Source organism: Geotrypetes seraphini, chromosome 15 (assembly GCF_902459505.1).
Source record: "Geotrypetes seraphini chromosome 15, aGeoSer1.1, whole genome shotgun sequence".
Taxonomy (NCBI): domain Eukaryota; kingdom Metazoa; phylum Chordata; class Amphibia; order Gymnophiona; family Dermophiidae; genus Geotrypetes; species Geotrypetes seraphini.
The window spans coordinates 60,218,866-60,239,706 of NC_047098.1; the positions used below are offsets into that span (position 1 = coordinate 60,218,866).

The 20,841-nt window shown below is 42.7% G+C and overlaps 1 protein-coding gene across 1 annotated transcript in view; it reads right to left on the minus strand.

Moving 5' to 3' along the window:
- Positions 1 to 20,841, minus strand: part of LOC117348989 (S-adenosyl-L-methionine-dependent tRNA 4-demethylwyosine synthase TYW1-like) — a 170,984-nt gene that overhangs the window by 115,503 nt on the left and 34,640 nt on the right. The window contains exon 8 of the mRNA XM_033921785.1: positions 11,009 to 11,135. Coding sequence (XP_033777676.1) covers positions 11,009 to 11,135 — 127 coding nt within the window. The remainder of the gene's footprint in view (positions 1 to 11,008; positions 11,136 to 20,841) is intronic.

Here is a 20,841-nt window from a genome sequence, read left to right on the forward strand (position 1 = left end):
GAAGGAAACAGGTTTCTAAGTCATACAGTAAGGGCCTGAGAAGCGGCCGCCAATCGCGTGTCAAACCACATACCGGCTTGCAGAATCGTGCCTACATTCCCGGACAGACGCCTGAAATACAGGGTAGCATTTTGAACGCCTACATTTCAGGTGTCTGTCTCCCATCTACAGCGATGCGTACCGACGCTTAGGCCCTCCCAAGTTCACTTCTGGGCGAAGCCTTGCCCACACCCCACCTTGGGCGTGCTTAAGCGTCACTTCCAAAGTTATGCACAGTTTATAGAATCAAGCTTAGTGCCCCCGGGCATGACTAACTTTTAGGTGCACCCATTTAAGTCAATACCTACGCCTTAGTTGTATCTCTTCTTTCTAAAACTCCGGCTTTTATTTACAAGTTATTAATCCCTTACACCTCCAATAGAACATTAAGATCCGCTGAACAGCATTTGCTAACGATTCCTTCTCTTAAAATTATAAATACTCGACGACAGTTGATCTTTTCAGTTACAGCTCCCCAAACCTGGAATTCTCTCCCTAGCCATTTAAGGGAAGAAACCAATATAGAAAAATTCAAAGGTAAACTGAAGAGTTTTCTCTTTAAAGATGCCTTTATAAATTAATCATTTAGTCTTTGAACCAATTTCATTTTTTCTTTCTATAGTTTTATTGAAGTAATCTCTTTTTTTTATTTTATTTTATTTAATTTTTTTTTTTTTCTTCTCCCCTTTCTTTATGTGTCCCCCTTATTTGTTTCTTTAACTTTTTTATATAAATTGTAATTCTTACCCATCTCCTCCCTTATGTTTCTAGTCTTATCAAATTTGTCAATAATCTTGTTAGTCTTATTTATTGTATTATCCCCCTTACATTGTAATTTTATTTACATGTACATCGCTTAGAATTTAGATTAAGCGATTAATCAAATTATTATTAAAACTTGAAACTATACAGATCGGGTGTATTTTATAATAGTTTGCCTAACTTTTAGGAATGCCCATGACCCACCCATGCTCCTCCCCTTGTCACACCCCCTTTTCTGATTCTCAAAATAGGTGGTGTGCACCACTTTGTAGACTATGCTTAGAAAGTTGTGCACATAGCTTGTAACTAGTGCCAATTATTGCTTGTTAATTTCCAGTTATTGGTATATAAAACGAAGGATTAGATTACAGATTAAATTGGTACTGATTAGCTTGTCAAACAATTAAATTGCATATGCAGACTGGCAATGCACACCGATTTTGTCTATATATGAGTTATAAGTTTTCAATAAAAATGCTTGAAATTAAAGACATATAGGGCTTTTATCAAGCCGCGCTAGTGGTTTTAACGCGCGTAATACCATGCGCTAAAACCGCCGGCCGCGCTAGCCGCTACCGCCTCCTCTTGAGCAGGCGGTAGTTTTTAGCCAGCGCGGGGGTTAACGCGGGATGAAAAGTCGCACGCGTTAACCCCGCTAGCGCAGCTTGATAAAAGGAGCCCAGCGATTTTTACTTTGAGAACTTGACCAAGCTTTTAACACATCCTCCAGCAACAAATTCCAGAGTTTAATGTGCGTGGAGTGAAAAAAACAGTGTCTCCTACTACTAATTTCATGGCATGTCTCATACTCTGTATCTTTTGGAGGTCTACCCATTCCATGCTACTAATTTTAAAGACCTCGGTCGTATGTTCCTTCAGCTGCCTCTCGTAACTGAAGAGCCCTAACCACTTTAAGGCTTCCCACAGACAGTCATTCCATTCCCTTTATCATTTACCAGCTTTCTCTACACTTTTCAAATTCTGCTATATTATTTTTGGAGATGCAGCAACCAGAATGGCACACTACATGGTCAAAATGCAGTCACACTAACGAAGAATATTATAAAATCCCAATATCATTCAATTTTATTCTCCATTTCTTTCCCATTAAATTACTAACAAGCTGTATGCTCTTTTTTTTTTTTTTATCACCACCACACACTGAGCCAACGATTACAATGTCTTGTCTTTAATTATGCTTCAGTTCTTTTCTTGGCTGATGACCCTCAATATGAAATCTCTCATAATGTAACTACTTTTTGGATCTCTTCCTACGGGCATCATTTTGCACTTGTTCACATTAAATTTCTTTTGCCATCTGGATGCCAAAGTTCTCATGCAATCTCTAACAATCCATGTGCGATATAACAACTTTGAATAATTTGTGTCATCTGCATATTTGATCATCTCACCTATTCCTTTTGCCAGAGCATTTAATCCATTCTGAAAATCCAGACATATTAAATTAACTGCCCCAGCTTTATCTACTTGCTTATTAACCCCTTTCAAAAATATAAAATTGCTCAGGCAGTCGCTAGGTATGTATATTGAACAGTTTAAGAGCACAGGTTCTCAACCCAGTCCTCAGGACACATCTAGACAATCAGGTTTTCAAGATACCTATAATATGCATGTAACAGACCTGCACACAAGGGGGCAGCGCAAGCAAATTCATTGTGGGTATCCTGGAAAGCTGATTGGTTAGGTGTGTACCAAGGACTGGATTGAGAACCTCTGGCTTAGAGGGAAAACACTGGCATTAACCTCAAACTCACGTTAAAACAACCAGCAAAAATCCACACTGGCTGCTTAATATGGTTAGCGGGCATGACAGGGGCAGAGCAGAAGTGTGGCAATTCGTGACAGCTAGAGTGCGCCTCACGACTGTGCACTAGTTGCGCTTACCATCACCTCAAGAGGAAGCATTAAGTACAGGTATACTACTGACAATTTGATAGTACAGCCACTGCCCTTTCAGCCCGACCACTACCGCAATCTGATTCCTTCCTCCAGCATCCAACTCCCAACCCACACACACACTTTTGATCCAATTTCCCCAAACCTCCACGTTCTTGTGTATTGATTTATCACAAAAATTCACACAAAGGTTGCCCAGGAATGTTTCACCCTTTTGGGTGTATGCTTGCGACAGCTGGTGTTCTAGGGGTGTGTCCCCATTGCAGGCTGTGTGACTGAGGGCTCCCTTCCGCTACTACTTATATTCTTTATTGCAGTAGTGTGTTGTTTGGGCTGTCTCTCCCCCTCACCCTATTTCTTCAGGGAGTGGGGAGATTCTCTCCGTGTAGTTCTAGATTTTTCTCCCTTACTCTTGGGTTTGTTTGGTGTTGTATTAATACCAGAACATTATAAGATCCTAGTCAGACCAGGAGGGTAAGTTCCTAAACAATGAGGTGAAGTTCACCCGAGAGGTCAGATTGAACAAGAATTTTTCTGCCTCTTTTGAAAAGCTTAAGTTCCTGCCAGTCCCCAGGAACCTTCAAAATATTTAGTTGGCATGTTCTCCTTAAGCACCACACATTTGCTGAACCTTGTCATTACGAAGCAGCCTTGTACTGAAAACAAGACGACAGACTGCTTCAGAAAAGGTTACTCCATTTTCTAGTGTCAAGAAATCTTACCTGACAATCCTTCAGCAATATAATTTATAAAAATGTTAAAAAGAACAGGCCCAAGAACAGAACCTCGAGGCACACCACTGGTAACATCCCTTTCCTTAGAGCGATCTCCATTGATCATTACCCTCTGTTGCCTTCCCAGCCAGTCACTTTGGGACCCATCCCAAGAGCACTCAGTTTATTTATTAGACGTCTGTGTGGAGCACTTTCAAAGGATTTGCTAAAATCTAAATACACCACATCTAGCATACATCCTCTTTTCAATTCTCTGGTCACCTAGTCAAAGAAATTGATCAGATTTGTCTGACAAGACCTACCTCTAGTGAATCCATGTTGCCTCCGGTCCTGTAATCCACAGGATTCCAGAAACTTGACCATTCTCTGTTTTAAAAGTGTTTCCATTAATTTGCTTAATTCCTTACTTCTTCCTTACTTCCACTTTTGTAGAGAGGGACCACATCCGCCCTTCTCCAGTCCTCCGGTACCACTCTCGACTCTAGAGACTCATTGAAAAGGTCAGTCAGCAGAACTAGCAGAACTTCCCTAAGTTCCTTCAGCACCCTCGGATGTACACCATTCGGCCCCATCGCTTTGTCTACCTTTATTTTAGCTAGCTCCTCACGAACACAACCCTCTGAAAATCGATCAGGATCTACTACTCCTCCATCACTATTCACGTTGTCTTCTGCGGTCCCACTCCCGGCGCTTCAGCCAAGAACACAGAACAGAAATATTTGTTAAGCAATTCGGCCTTTTCTTTATCAGCTTCTACATATTCCTTCCCTTCATGTTTGAGTCTTCCAATGCCACTTTTGCACTTATTCCTTTCACTAATATCTAAAAAAAAAGTCTTCTCCCTGTTTTACCTTGTCAGCTAATTTTCTTCCATTTGATTCTTTGCTTTCCTGGCTACACAACCAGCCTCTCTTAACTTTTCCAGATATTTTTGCCTGCATTCCTCTTTCTGCAATCTTTTGTAGTTTATGAATGCTAACTCATTATTTCTTAGCTTCTCAGCTACTACTTTGAGAACCAAAGCGGCCTTCTTTTCCTCATACTTTTACTTACTTGCGTAACAAAAAGGTTTGTCGCCCTTACAATCACTCCTTTAAGTTTTGCCCAATGCATTTCCACTACTTCCAGACGTTCCTACCCAGACAACAATTCCTTGACGAAAACCCCTATCCGAACAAAGCTAGGTCTTTTTTAAGTCTAGAAACTTTGCTTTTGAATAAGCCCTCTCTATACCCATCTTAATATTAAACTGTGCCATGCAGTGATCACTGGATGTCAGATGATCACCCACTGTAACATCAGAAACACTTTCCCCTTTTGTAAGCACTAAGTCCAGTATGACCCCATCCCGCGTAGGTTCCATTACCAACTGCTGGAACAGTTCTCCTTATAGAGAATCCAGGATCTCCCTACTTCTAGAAGACCCTGCAATAGGGATACCCCAATCAACATCCAGCATGTTCAAATCACCTATTAGTGAGACTTCCCCTTTTTTAGAGATATTCTAAATGTCTACTATCAAATCTCTATCTACTTTTTACGTCTGTGAAGGAGGCCTGTATATCACACCAATGTAAATATATTCACCATTCCCTTTCCAAATTGATTCACAGCGCCTCTTCCTTGCCCTGCAGATCCTGCAATTGTGTGGCTTTAATATGATCTTTAACATATAAAGCTACTCCCCCTCCTTTTCTTCCTAGGTCTTTCCTGAGCAGATCATAGTCCGATATAACTACATCCCAGTCATGGTTCTCCGTGAACCACGTCTCCCTGATCGCCACTATATCCAACTCCTCTTCTTCAATCACAGCTTCTAGATCCAGAATCTTATTTCCCATACTTCGAGCATTAGCAGTGATTAGCTGTGATGGAAGAAGAGGAGTTGGATATAGTGGCCATCACAGAGATGTGGACAAGACCCTGAATGCCTCAAAAGAGCAGCACATGCCAAAGTTTCTGTTTGCCAGAGTTCAATACAAGAACAGAGCCAGCCCTACTATCGTATTAATGTATTTTCAGCCCCTACTGACTTACACAATAGTAGATGGATTGAATAGGCCATTTGGTCTTTTATCTGCTGTCATTTTTCTATGTTGCTATATTTGTTTCTTTAAACTTTTGTTTTTACACAAGGTAAACAAAGAAACAGGTTTTGAAGGGCTTAGTTAATTATGTTCTGACATTTTTTTTTCTTACATATCCATTAAACAATTACATATTTTTCAGTTGATAAATTTTGTCTTGGAAGATTTCAGTTATAAAGCTGCTATTCAGGCAGGAATTCAATGGAATTAATCTTCATGATTTGCTCGAGATGATTTTGCTCTGACAAGTGCTGCAGAGAACAAGGTTAAAGGGAGGAAGTTTGCCGTCTTTCTTGCTTCTCTCATCAGAACTCTTTAGTATTGTTAAGAATATTTTACTGTAAGGTAGTTTAGTAGTATAATTTTGACATTATTCCTAGTTACTCTGGAAATAAAATGGCATATATTCAGTGTTCAATTGTCAGTTGGGTTTTGTTAGCATTGGCTTTTGCTTTTGGATATGAAAATCTTTGACAGCTTTGGTGACAGTAGCTACCCCTAAACTAATTAAAATTAGATCAATGTAATTACAACAGAATGCAGATTAATTTACCAAATCATCACTAGTACAGCTGGCTTGGCCAATCTTTTGAGCATATTTTAGTTGTATGAAATTTTATTGAGAGAGATTTCAAAATTTCATTGGTTAGGGTCTCATTTGCAGTGAATTAGCTCTTTGGCAATATATGTGGCTTCAGTTTCAGTGTTGTACTTTCTCAGAATATCAGTAAATTTTTCAAAAATGTTGTAAATATTGTGCTGCTTTCCACAAGATCCTATGGGGCTCATAATCGAAAGTTTAAAACGTGCAAAAACCAGCCTAAGTCAACACTTAGACATCCTAATAGCAGGGACATCCAAGTGTTGATAATCAAAACCAACTTTCTAGATGTGCAGCACCACTTCTTAAGATGCTGTGCGTTCAGAGAGCATAGGAGTGTGTTGGGAGGTGTGTTATGGGCAGGCTTCAATCTGGACGTACCCCAGCCATAATAGAAACTTTCCTAGAGGGAACTTAGACTCCGGCAGTTAGACCTGTTTGAGTTGTGTCGAAGTTCCACAAAGGTGCCCAAACTGAAAAGAAGACCACTGGAGGATTTAAGGCATAACCGCCCCTTACTCCACCCTAGCCATGGGGGATGTGAAGGGGGATTCAGGGCCATGTGCAGAGACTCATTCCTTCCTCTCCCTTAGAGATCATTGTACTTCTCCCAAGCTTTCTTGAATTCATATACAGTTTTCACCTCCACAGCTCCACCAGGTGGCCAGTCCATGAATTCGCCATCCTTTCTATGAAGAAGAGTCTACCCCAGGGGTGGGCAAACTTTTTGACTCGTGGGACACAATGGGTTCTTAAATTTGACAGAGGGGCTGGATGGGGGAACGACAACCCGGGGGGGGGAGGTGACCAGGGGCAGGGCAATGGGGGCAGAGCAACGGGGGGTGACCCATGGTGCACGAGGAGTTGCAATGATACTGTCATTTCTGCAAGCCTTCCCCTCTTGCTCCCTACACCTCCCTATACCTCTATCTATTCTAATCTAATCTTCTATTTGTGCGTCACTCATACCTATAAAGGCTCAAGGCGACTGTAAAGAGAGACAAGGGGGGAAGAGGATGGAGAAGGAGGGAGAGAGGGGAGGTGGATAGGTAGGAGGGAGAGAAAGGGGAGAGAAAAGAGGGGGGATGGGAAAGGGGAGGAAAAGAGGAGAGGGTAAAGGAGTTTAAGTGTCGAACAAATGGGTTTTCTGTAGTTTCTAAAATTCTTTTAATGTTAAACCTTCCCAAAATTTTACTTATATTCCAATCGTATCTTATTTAAAACACATTGGCATAATTTCCCATCAACCGACTTACTTCATTAATTACTTTATGCAGTTTACAAAACTTCCCTGTCACATATACATAATGTTCATAAGTATCCAATCCTCAACTCATTTGATTCAGTAGCATGGAAGAGAAAGGGAAAAAGCCCATCTCGTCCTCTGACTGAAGCACAGATTCGCAGATTTTTTCAGGGTTTGATTTGTTACTTTAAAACTGCTCTCTTTCCATCCTCTTCTCGGGGGCCAAGGCTCCCCTCCTAACAGCACTCGCATCTCTATCCCAAGGGGGCTTGCAAGGGGTCAAAAGGCTGCAACCTCTTCCCACCTGGATGTAGTTGTTCTCGCAGTAGTCGGCTATCCTCTCCAGGTTCATGAAGCTGTCAAGCAAGGCCCGCCACCGCCTGGGATCTCCTCCTCAAGCAGCATCTTCACATCCTTAAACTGCTATTGTGACGCGAGAGTGCCGAGCGTAGGGAAGGAGGAGAGGGCGGGACCGGGAAAGCGTGCCGGGACATAACATGAATTCATCCTCGTCCAATGAGATCTAGAAGGAGCTGAAATGCCTTACTCCCCCCCCCCCCCAAATCAGTGCTTACAGGGCAGACCTTTTTCTTACTCTTCCCGCCCCAGGGATCATTCTGACCAATCAGCAGTAGAGCCGAGAAGAAAAGACTGGTGCTCCACAGGAAAAGCCCCGCCTAGCCATGTGTCGAATCCATCCCACTGGATGAGCTGTGGAGAAGGGCCAGATGTTTGGTGGGCCTTATTAAAAACCTAAACGGGCCGGATATGGCCTCCCTGTCCCATTCCTGTAAGCTCTGCCTTAACCACACAAGCCTCAAATACTTATGATTTTAAAGTGTTTGAGGCTTGTGCAGATGACAGAGCTTGCAGGAGTGGGGCAGGGACAGGAAAAGAACTCGCTGGGTAAATGTAACTGAAACTTTCATTAAACCGTAACTTGATTTTCTTTTGTGAACAGCATAGAACTTTACAGTGTTTAAGTATAGAAATAAGTTGTTATATTATGTTACACACCCCCATCTTTATCCACCTTTTTATACAGTTGGCCATTATCTGCTCCTCAACATTTTGTCCTCCCTCAAGAATTCCAAGATTCGGCTCTATTCTTTCCCATCACACTTTTGCTGTATCCACTAGTGCAGTGGCTCACAAACTCTCCACAGCCACAGCACACTAAACTTGGGACCATGGCTGGAGGGCACCCAGATATCTTAACCCAAACCTTCCCCCTCCTCCTAGATAAATTCTCCCCCAAAACCTCCACTTAAATAATCTCTTCCTCCCCAAAACACCAACCAAGTATTCAGATCCCTGAAATGTAACGTAATCTTATTTGTACTCTAACTGTAATCTATTTGTTATATCACACAGTAACGTACAGTCAATTTAATATCCAATTTGCAAGTTCTTCCGGAATTAATCCAGCTACCTCTCCTCCCTTGTAACCAAAAACCCCCCAAAAAACCCAAAACTGTTGTAACTTCACTGGAAATGTCCAGTTAGCTCTTTTGTAATCCACCTTGAACTGCAAGGTATAGGTGGAATAGAAGTCCCTAATGTAAATGCGATGATGTCACGTGCACGCACGGAGGCCCTCCAGATAGGATCCTGAGACACCGGGGGGGTTGCTGGAAGAGGAGAGGCACAGAGAGGAGGAGAGGTGCCAGCTGACTGCCTATAGGATGTGCCTCTCATGAGAGGCACATCCTTTAGAAAGTCAGGCCGGTGCCTCTCCTCCTTGCCGGCCTCTCGCGGCACACCAGGAATCTCACCATTTTGCGATACACTGCACTAGTGGATCCTTCTTCATGGTCATCCCACTATTTGGTTGGAATTCTTCAGGGCTCTGTCCTGGGCAATCTTCTCTTCCCTCTACACGCTTTTCCTGAGAAAACTGATCTTCTCCCATGGACTTCAATATCACTAGGGCAGCATTGTTTTACCAGAAGTAGGTCCTGTCATATAAATTTGATCAATTCCCTTCACTGAGCGACCAGAAAACTGGATCAGTGGAGAATGCTAAGGGTGGTTCAATTGGATTTCAGCAATGCTTTTGACAAATTTATGAGTATCCCACATTAGCCTATAATAGTTCAATGTAGTTACAATCTTCAAAAGAATTATAAACCAAGCCCAGGCAATAAAAAAAGATTAAAGCACTTTACCTACTAACGCTGCCTGATCAGATTTAAGACGAAGACAACAAACAAAATGGAAACCCAAATGGTCCGCAGCAATATGGTGCAACCAAAAACAAAAGAAGAAAGCTGTGAAGCTGATGTTCCTGATGCCAGGATTTCTTGAGTGAATATATATTGATGTAAATGTACAGTATATACAATCTCCGAAAACTATATATTCACTCAATAAATCCTGTCATCATAAACATCAACTCCATAGCTTATTTATTGAGTGAATATATAGATGTAAATGTATATACAATCTCCAAAAACTATATATTCATTCAATAATTCCTGTCATAGATGTAAATGTACAGTATATACAATCTCCGAAAGCATCAGCTCCATAGATTTCTTCTTTTGTTTTTGATCAGATTTAGGACAAGTGTTGTGAATATATAGATGTAAATGTATATACAATCTCAAAAATCCATATATTCACTCAATAGTTCCTGGCATCACAAACATCAGCTCCATAGCTTTCTTCTTTCGTTTTTGATCAGATTGAAGACAAGTATCTATGAAATAAAAAGGTTTTAACATTTTTCTAAAAGAAGAAGAATTATCTTAATATCTTATTTCCCTAGGCAATAAATTCTACCATTTAGTAACCTGGAATGAAAAAGTAGCTGAATGAACAGTTTTATAAACTAATCTACTACTTTTTGGATAATGGAGGATTACGTACTCCCTCGAGCCAACTCTAACATTTCTATCAGATAGATCAACAATGCCTTGCATATACTGTATATGGGGGCCACACCATATAAAATTTGATGCACTAAAGTACGCAGCTTAAATACTAAGTGGCCTCTACTAATAACCCGTGTAATGAAGTTGATGTATTCTGAGGCCTTATAGATCGTTTCTGCAATGTTTTGAGCTGTCTGAAGTGCCCTGCTTACATATTAACATAAGAACATAAGTTAAATAGTCTATCTGAAATGCCAGGGAATTCACAAAAGGAATTTCTGTCCAAATGAAGTTCTTTTACTATATGCTTGCAGCTTGTCTTCTGAAGCACATTTGTATTACAAGATCCCTGAAGCTGGCACAGAATCCAAAAAGGTATGCGACCTAATTGGCTTGATAAAAGAGGGCCCTAGTGAGGTGGTAGTTTTGATATTCCTGTGGCGCATAAATTTGATGCCAATAGAAACTTTTGATAACATGAACTCGCTGCAATTTGGAGGCATATAAATGTGTGCTCCCATGTTTACTTTGATCCAACAAAAAACGAAATATAACCGTCAAATTCAAAGACTGAAGGCAACAAAGCCTGCTTCTATGGACATAGGCAAGTGAATCTGTAAGCTCCTCAGACAGATAGGCACTCATTTCATCTGTGTGTAATTGTTGCCAAGTTAAAATGACATATAAAGCATAAAATACTGTAGCTATTGTCATAGTACTGTATCCTCAGTACAATCCGTGCTTACCTTGTTTAGTGAGAGCATCTCGAAGTGCTGGGGTGATCATCTCTCTGGCCTCGCTGTCTTCACCCATTCCATTCTTCTCTTGAAATGGACCAACTTTCCCAGATCTTTCCGAAAGCTCTTGTTCCTTCTGTCTCAAAATATATTTCCAAATTGTAGACATGACTTTCTTACTAAGACAAAGGGTTGTAATGCATTTAAAGTATAGAAAGCTAAAATTTGTTGTTTAGAAGATAATAAGCTGAGCCCTGCATATAATCTTCTCAGGGACTAAAGGAAAAAATAGTTTTGAACAGATGAAAAAACAACAGTCATATCCAAAGTATTAAGAGAGTCAATTTTGAACATACCATGACTTTTCTTGGGGCTGTATGCAAATTAGTTTCAACATAAAAGACCAATGGTTTGCTTTCTAAGGTAAGAATTTAAATACTGATGGGGTAATTGTATCACCGCAGTATGTACTTCTCATTCCACGCACGTCATACAATTTTCAATGTACGTGTCTGGACCGTTTTGAAAATTGGTCTAGAAATAGTTTTTGGTACATATTTAAAATTGCTCACTTGTGCAGATCTTTTAGTGACAAACAAATATGTATTTTTTTTTTTAAGTTCAATGTTTTTTATTGGTTATCAAGAAAGCAAAAACAACAGAAAATAAAGAGTATCAACAGGATGAGTATCCAACAAGAGTCCAATGTCCATATAAAACGAAAAAGATAAAGGAAAAGACAGATCAAGGTCATAATTGAATCTTGCAAATAAATTAACAACTCGCATAATTAAGTGTATCCCAGCCTTCTTATTTACTTAAAATGTGTCATTTATTGTATATGTATTTTTTAAAATTCAAAAGTGCACAGTCCAAACACTAGACTGCACCATATGAAATGGCATTATGAGAATATTTTTTACCCACACAAATCGGTCCTGAAGCTTGCCTAAATGTTAATAACTCATTGCATATGTATAGGGTAAAGGAAAAATATGTACCTGTGTACCTTTTTTGGGTATAAAGTAGTCTTCCTGAAAGCTCCCACAGAACTATTTTGAGGCCTAAGCATGGATTATGCATATATGCATGTGTGTATCTGCCCAATTCCACCCAACCACCAACACTGAAAGTACCTGCAGTAAAGTACGCGCTATAGGGGTTCTTGGACACTCCCCGACATTGTCAGCAACCGGGATACTATTTAACAAAGCCTCATTTGGGGGGGCAGAGGATGTTTTTGTTAAAGCATATATAATGGGGGGGAAAAAATGCATCCTAAATCATTGGTTACGAGAGCAACCTTCATATTTCTGGTAATGGCATAACAAGCTCCATGCATCAATGGTCTGGAAGTCTTATGGAGCGAGGCTGTCTCCAAAACGACAAAAATTGTTTCTTTCTGTGTGGGGACAATGTGTTCAGTCTATTTCGCCCCGGGAAACAAGCAAGTGCTAAACGAATTTCAAAGCACACATTTTTTGGGATGATGCAGAAAAGACTAGGGGGAAAGGGGGCAGGATGGGGAGGGTTCAGGAAGGGAATGGGATTGTAGTAGTTTTAATGATGAAGCACCATAAGTGTTCAGGTACTCCATATTCGTTAATGACCTGGTGGTAGGGATGTATGCTCTATCTGGAGAACGATACTTTTGGGCCATTGTTGTTATGGTAGATCCTTTGATGTAAAAAAATTGACATGTAACACCTGATCCAAACATAGTTGGCTATTGTAAATATTCTTGCTGTCTTTAATAATAATTTACTATAGGGCTTGATTTTATAACACAATGCCAATTTGAGATATCTAGAAGGTATCTGTTTTTAAACCTGTTTTGTAAGGAACATAAGAATTGCCGCTGCTGGGTCAGACCAATGGTCCATCCTGCCCAGCAGTCCGCTCACGCGGCGGCCCCAAGGTCAAGACCAATGCTCCAAGTGAGTCCAGTCTCACCAGTTTAGCATGAACTTGTCCAACTTTGTCTTGAAACCCTGGAGGGTATTTTCCCCTATAACAGACTCCGGAAGAGCGTTCCAGTCTTCCACCACTCTCTGGGTGAAGAAGAATCTCCCTAAGTTTGTACTGAATCTATCCTCCTTCAACTTTAGAGGGTGTCCTCTCGCTCTCCCTACCTTAGAGAGGGTGAACAGTCCGTCCTTCTCCACCAAGTCTATTCCCTTCAGTATTTTGAATGTTTCGATCATGTCCCCTCGCAGTCTCCTCTTTTCAAGGGAGAAGAGGCCGTTTCTCTAATCTCTCGCTGTACGGCAACTCCTCCAGCAACATAAGTGACTATCAGGCTCATAATCAAAAAACAAAGACATCCAAAAAGCATCCTAAATCAGCACTTGGACATCCTAATCGCCAGGATGTCCAAGTGCTGATAATCAAAACAGTCTTTCTGTATGTCTAGGGAGGTGTTCCAGTCTCTGTGCATCCAGAGCACGAGATGGGTGTGGTGGAGATATGCTATGGGCATGCTTTGGGCATTCCCAATGGCGGGTTACACATGGATGTCTTGCATCGATAATCCAATATTTCTCAGTGCTCACTGACCCCCTTCCACCGCACAAAAATGACAACAAAAAAGGTACATACCTGTCTCTAAAACAGCAGTAACTGGTATGGGGGAAGACTAGTACAGCTACACACAGGTGTCTTAAGTAGCCTGGTGGGTGGGCTAGTGAACCTTAGAGAGGAAGACCTAGGCCCCTCTACTCTGAAGTGGAGATGTATATGAGCCATGTGAATCTGTAAGACAGGCTGGAAAGTACTGGGGAGTTTTTCATACGTATGGGTGGTGAGAGGGGGGTCGGTGATCCCTCTAGTGGTTTGGACACCTTTTTGATTGTTATTCATTTTTAAACAGGTCTAGCCCAATCGTCTAAATGGTGTCCCAGATGTTTTGATAAAAGTTTGATTATCCCTACAGAACATACAAGTCCTAAGCCCACCCTAAACACGCCTCTAACACACCCCCTTAAGATTTAGACGGGCTGGAGAGAAAGTGACCAGAAAGATGTCTAGAAAGTCTATTTTGAGAATGTCCACTTGGACATTTTAACTAGTAAGACGTCCAAGTGCTGGTTTATGCTGTCTTTTGGGCATCTATCTTTCTTGAAAATATGTCCCAAGGTCAATAAAATCCAAAGTGAATTGCTCTATTGTCCCTATCATCCGACACTACAAAATTAGTTTCCTGTAAAAGCCAAAGAATTAGGAAAACTATTTAAATGTAAAGAAAACCCTCAAATAGAATCCTCTTATTTTGATTGGACAGTTTTCTTCTGCTCCTTTGGGCTTCCAACTCAAAGAAGAACCAGAGCTGGAATATGGCTTTGTGAGCGTTCATTGGTTAACCACCCAGGGACTTTTCACATATTTCATATGAGTTCCTAACTTACCAAATTCACTCATTACTGTGACATTTCTTGGCTAAGCTCCTTCTGGAAATCTTCCATCATGAGCCCTAAAATTCAGTCACGAAGAATCACCATCATAAGATAATGATGATTCCCCAGCACATTATGTCCAGTTAACCCAGGACCAGAACCCAAGAGGTGTTATTTGCAGTACTTCCACTGAGCCAGCTCAAAATCCATATTTTAAAAAGAGGTATTACTAAAAGCTGTACAAACAAACTTGAATTGGTAACTATATGTCTCTACATCCTATGGGTGTCTAATATGTTCTCAAAACTTTTTTTAAAAATCCATAAAGAGAATTGTTGCCCTTTGCTGACAAATACAGTATTCCAACATAAAGATGTTCATGTAGAAAATTATTGGCCTGCCAAAGCTGGCATCTGTTCATCTACTTGAAACCACCTTCCACATGGGCTCATCAATAATAAAATAATCCAGCAGAGACACATTCTATTCTGCCAACAGATGTACATCTCCAGAAGACAATTACACTTCTGTGGCAAATCAGATGTCAAAGTTTCTTGAAGTGCTCCATGTCAATAAAACCATATATTCAAGGTCATTTCTAAAATTCTAGACCAGAAGTTTCCAAATCTCCCCTCTAGTCAGTTGAGTTTTCAGAATAGCTGCAAAGAATATGCATAATACAAATTTGCTTGGAACAGAGGTAAATTTATTCCATGCATATTCACAGTGGATTTCCTAAAAGGCTAACTAAGGGTCCCCCAGTAAAAGCACTGGAAATATTTCTCTATGGCAATTTTTAAAAAAGGTTGCAGAGGTGATCTGGAAAAATATAGACCGGTGAACCTGACATCAGTGCCAGACAGAATGGTAGAGACTATTATAAAGAAAAAAAATAACAGAACATATACATAAGCGTGAGACAAAGCCAACATGGATTTAGTCAAGGGAATCTTGCCTCACCAATTTACAACATTTCTTTGAAGGGATTAACAAACATGCAGATAACGGTGAGCTGGTCAATACTGTCTAGCTGGATTTTCAAAAGGTATTTGACAAAGTACCTCATGAAAGACCCGAGGAAATTAAAAGGCCATGGGATAGGAGGGAACGTCCTATAGTGGATTAAGAACTGATTAAAAGACAGAAAACCAAGGGCTCCTTTTACTAAGGTGCGCTAGCGTTTTTAGCGCACGCTGCCCCCCCGCGCTACGTGTCAAAACTAATGCCAGCTCAATGGTGGCGTTAGCCTCTAGTGCGCGCTAAAAACCTCTAGCGCAGCTTAGTAAAAGGAGCCCAAAGAGTAAGATAAAATGGTCAATCTTCTGAATGGAAAATAATAATAGATAGTAGGGTGCCCCAAGAGTCTGTGCAAGGGCTGCTGCTTTCTAATATATTCATAAATGATCTTGAGATGGGAATAACTAGTGAGATAGTTGTTCAAAGTTGTTAAATCGCAAGAGGATTGTGAAAAATTGCAAGAGGATCTTGTGAGGACTGGTAGACTTGTGGTATGGAGCATACTGTTATTTATTTACTAGTCCTTTAAGCCCGTTACATTAACAGGTGCTAGAACAGATGTGTGTGTCTGTCTTTCTTTTTTTCTTTCTCTCTCCTTGGCCGCTGTCTATCTTTCTTTCTGTCTCTCTCTTTCCTTGGCTGTCCACCACCACTCCTTGCCTGCAACCCCAGTCCAGCAGTAGCCCTTCTCCCTTTCTTTTACCTCCCCTGTGTCCAGCAGCACCCCTTCACAGCTCCCCCTGCCCAGCAGCAGCCCTTCTCCCTTTCTTTTACCTCCCCCCTGTCCAGCAGCACCCCTTCATTGCTCCCCCTGTTCAGCAGTAGCCCTTCTCCCTTCATTTTCCATCCCCCCTGTCCAGCAGCAGGCCTTCTCCCTTTGTTTTACCTCCCCCTGTCCAATAGTACCCCTTCTCCGCTCCCCCTGTCCAGCATCCGCTAGCCCGGGCAGGCTCCCATTATCAAAGTGGGCTGGTCTAACAAATGCCCCGCGGCTGCAAGATGAAACCGCGGCTGCTGCGTTTGCTGGTCCGGGGATGAGAAGAAGCGTCCCGGCAGCGACAGCACAGGAAGTCAGCCGGCATCAGAGATCGGGGCAAAAGGCAGGCAGTGTGCAGGTGCGGTACGGAAGTAAACATCACGCGGCAGGGATCATGGCATCATAAGTGCGCATGCTTGCTTAGGGTTTTATTACAAAGGATTACATTTCTGTTCCACACTATCCATGTTCTAGGCGGATTGCAAGGGACACACACGACATTTTCACAAGCTCTTGTAGAAAGCAGCAAACTAATTTAGAAAATTTTACTGATGTTCTAAGAAAATACAAAACTGAAGAATGAAGCCTCATATAAAATAAGTGTTGATCTAAAATGCAATTTCTATAATTTTAAGTCATTAGATGAAAGAGTGAATATGTATACACAAAACTGAAAAACTAACGTATTAAAAATTAAAAGGACGGGGAGGTTTATGACCAATGATACTGAATTATTTGTGAGGCGGTGTTGTCTCTCTTGAGGCACATTTGATGACTAAGGTCTTATCCCCCTCAGCAGAGGTATTTGAAAATTATCTGTCTTCAGTACCAATTTTCTTAGAAAACTTAAAAGACTAACAACAACAAAAAACCCTCCATGAATCCAACAGCTTTCTAAATTCACTTAACTCTCAGCATGGCAAAAAATGATCAGTCTTCAAAAAATACAGTTTACAGGTATAAAGGTTAACAAAGGAATTTGAACTGCAAGGTACAGTTTGGCACAGAAACAGCTTTCAGATTTATCAGTGTCTTGCAGCTAACCGAAGATAAGAGATGAGTGATTAATGGCCCTGGTCATGAATGCCAGAAGCAGGTCTATTAGATTGCAAAATCTGCTACACTTGAATGAAGAGAATTATTTTAGAGGACAGAGAAGGCGTACAACATTACCATCTGGAACAATATTACCTTAAACTAACCACGGTCAGCACTATATTTAGACACCATTCCTATTTTTTTTTAAAAACCTACTGTAGATTCTCACATTTTTCATTTGGAAACCATATAAAAAGATATTCCTTCTTCAAATATCTTATGCAACACTTGGATAAAACACCTCCCTCCTGCTCTTTTGGGGATTTATACGATAGCTTCTCCTAAGCCAAGAGGATTGTCTGCATTTGTGGCCAAAACGGTATTGATGGGAAAGAAGGCCGTTTTGACTAATTGGTTGGCTACTGACCCGCCGACTTATAGTCAATGGAGGTCTCCGATGATCATCCATGCTTCTTTGGAGCGTCGGCAGTTTGGGGACCTGGACACTATGGAAGGCTGTCGTTTCTGTTCCATTTGGGAACATTTTTGGATGGATCTCACTCCACATGCTCGCAGCAGATTGTTGAACATTTTGCACTTGATCGTTTTTGTCTTGCGCGCCATATTGTTTCGGAGCGGGGGGTGGGGAGGAAGGATGTATTTTGGTGCGTTTATAAACAGAAAATTGTTGTATTTAGTTTCGCACTCTGGTCTTGCACTTTCTATTCAATAAATACATTTAAATATAAAACACCTCCCTCCTGAATGTCTTTGAATGCACCCAGTTTACAATCTCCCAGCATTAGGATTTGTATTAAGATCTCAAGTATACACACTGCAAAGAGACTTTCCTGCAGAGTACGGTACTGGGGTTTAAGAAAGGATTGGACAATTTCCTGCTGGAAAAGGGGATAGAGGGGTATAGATAGAGGATTACTGCACAGGTCCTGGACCTGTTGGGCCGCCGCGTGAGCGGACTGCTGGGCACGATGGACCTCAGGTCTGACCCAGTGGAGGCATTGCTTATGTTCTTATGGGAGAGGAGGAGATAGTGGATGCTGTGGATGATCCATTTGGCCTTTATCTGCCATCATGTTTCTAGGTTTCTGTAACCATAAAGCTCTATGACATCACAATGCAGGTGCAAAGAGCCTTAGCCTATAGGAAGAGGAGATGCAAATGTTAAGAGCCTTAGCCAATGCGCTTTCAGAGGGCGTAATAGGGCAGAGTACGGTACTGGGGTTCAAGAGGGAATTGGACAATTTCCTGCTGGAAAAGGGGATAGAGGGGTATAGATAGAGGATTACTGCACAGGTCCTGGACCTGTTGGGCCGCCGCGTGAGCGGACTGCTGGGCGCGATGGACCTCGGGTCTGACCCGGCAGAGGCATTGCTTATGTTCTTATGTTATGATCTTTTAGGGCTCCTTTTACAAAGATGCGCTAGCATTTTTAGCCAAAAAATTACCGCCTGCTTAAAAGGAGGCGGTAGCGGCTAGCGCGCATGGCAATTTAACATGCGCTATTCTGCACATTAAGGCCCTAACGCACCTTAGTAAAAGGAGCCCTTAGTCTATAAACTGTAACCTGCATTCTACATATAGCACAATATCTATTCGTGAGATCAAGAGAGGTTGTAGTCCATAACCCTGAATTAAGTCTAGAGCAGGGATCTCATCGTCCCTCCTCGAGGGCCGCAATCTAGTCAGGTTTTCAGGATTTCCCCAATGAATAGGCATTGAAAGCAGTGCATGCACATAGATCTCATGCATATTCATTGGGGAAATCCTGAAAACCCGACTGGATTGCGGCCCTCAAGGAGGGACTTTGAGACCCCTGTTTTGGGCGTTTGACTTGCCCCTAGAGGAGGTGTGGGAGTGAGGCTCTCTGGCACTGTCATTCTGCCTGCTCTTTTTCCAAGAGGGTTTGGCATGTTGAGACTTTACGGTTGTTTTCTGCAAGTCTTAGGTGGAACGCTCTAGATCAGGGGTGTCAAATTCCATCCTCGAGGGCCGCAATCCAGTCGGGTTTTCAGGATTTCCCCAATGAATATGCATTGAAATGAGTGCATGCACATAGATCTCATGCATATTCATTGGGGAAATCCTTAAAACCCGACTGGATTGTGGCCCTCAAGGAGGGACTTTGAGATCCCTGGTCTAGAGAGTTTGGCCATGGAGGGAAGACTGAAATTCATCATGATACTACAAGGAAATCTGTGAGGAGGGGAGTCTGGTGTGGAAAGTATGGAGAATGTTGTGGTGGTTGTGCAGATTTTATCATAGAAGAAAATTGCTAAATTTTGAGCAACAGGGGATGGGTCTAAAGAAGGTTGAACTTTATCCTTCTATAATAATAAAACCCTAGAGCGCGCATGCGCTGTTGAAATATCGTGAGTCCTGGTGGTGTGAGGTGTGCTTCTTTGTCACTTCTCACGGCGCCTGCACCAGCGACTCATCAAAATTCAGCCAGTCTTGCAAAACTGGCTCCAGATTGGAAAGCAAAGAAGAAAAAAGTTGATTGTTCTTGCGGTCAGATGCTGCACTTCCTCCCTCCAAATTGGTGGGGGAGGGGGGGAGAGGTCTCCAGATTCAACGCAAGAGAGGATCGGGGTAAGCTCGTGGGGGTGGGAAATCCGAATTGCACACGGTGCTCCAGCTCTGGATCGGATCCCGCTGGCTGCTGCTCTCTCTTCCCCCCCCCCCCCCACTTTCCCGGCTCCGGAGGCGAATCGGTCTCAACCCCGGGTGGGGGCGCGCGCCGGTCCCCGGTCCGATCCTGCCTCATGTTCAGGTTTTAGCCGCTCCCCGTTTACCCCGGTTCCGCTTCCGCTTCGGGATCGGAACCAGCTCCAGCCGCAACGGGGCGCCGACTTGGCTTCTCCCTTTCTTTTTCTCGCCTTGGTAGGAGGATCAGGGCGGGAAAGACGTCAGTCCGGAAACAGCTGGGCAAAGCCCAGCCCCACGGGGAGAGAGGCAAAACGTAGATCCAGCAGGACAGGGCGGCCCGGAGCGGATCCTGCGCCAGGGAGGGGAATAAGCTGGAGGGCCTTAAAACTCCAGGCAGTCGGGTTTTCCAGGATATTCCTAATGAATATGCATGAGACTGATTTGCATGCCTGTCTCCTGGCATCAGAGGGGGGTAGGGGGGGGTTCAATGGAAGGCAGGCAGGCAGGATGGCATCGGGGGGGTTTCCATGGAAACATGATGTTCATGGGGATGGGAGGCAGGCAGGCAGGCATGGGGGGTTTCAATGGAAGGGAGATGGGAGGCAGGCAGGGAGGCTGGCATCTGAGGGGGATGGGGGGGTTCATGGAAACATGCTGCGGGCAGGCAGGCAGACTGGCATCGGGGGGTTCAATGGAAGGGGAATGGGAATCAGGCAGGCAGGCTGGTATCGGAGGGGGGTGGGGGGTTTTCAATGGCAGGCAGACAGGCTGGCATCGTAGGGGGGGTGGGGGGGTTTCAATGACAGGCAGGCAGGCTGGCATCGGGGGGGTTTCCATGGAAACATGCTGCTCAGGGGGATGGGAGGCAGGCTGGCATCGGAGGGGGTGTTCAATGGAAGAGGGATGGGAGGCAGGCTGGCATCGGAGGGGGGCTGAGGTGGGGAAGGAGGCACTGGGGGCACTAAGGACAT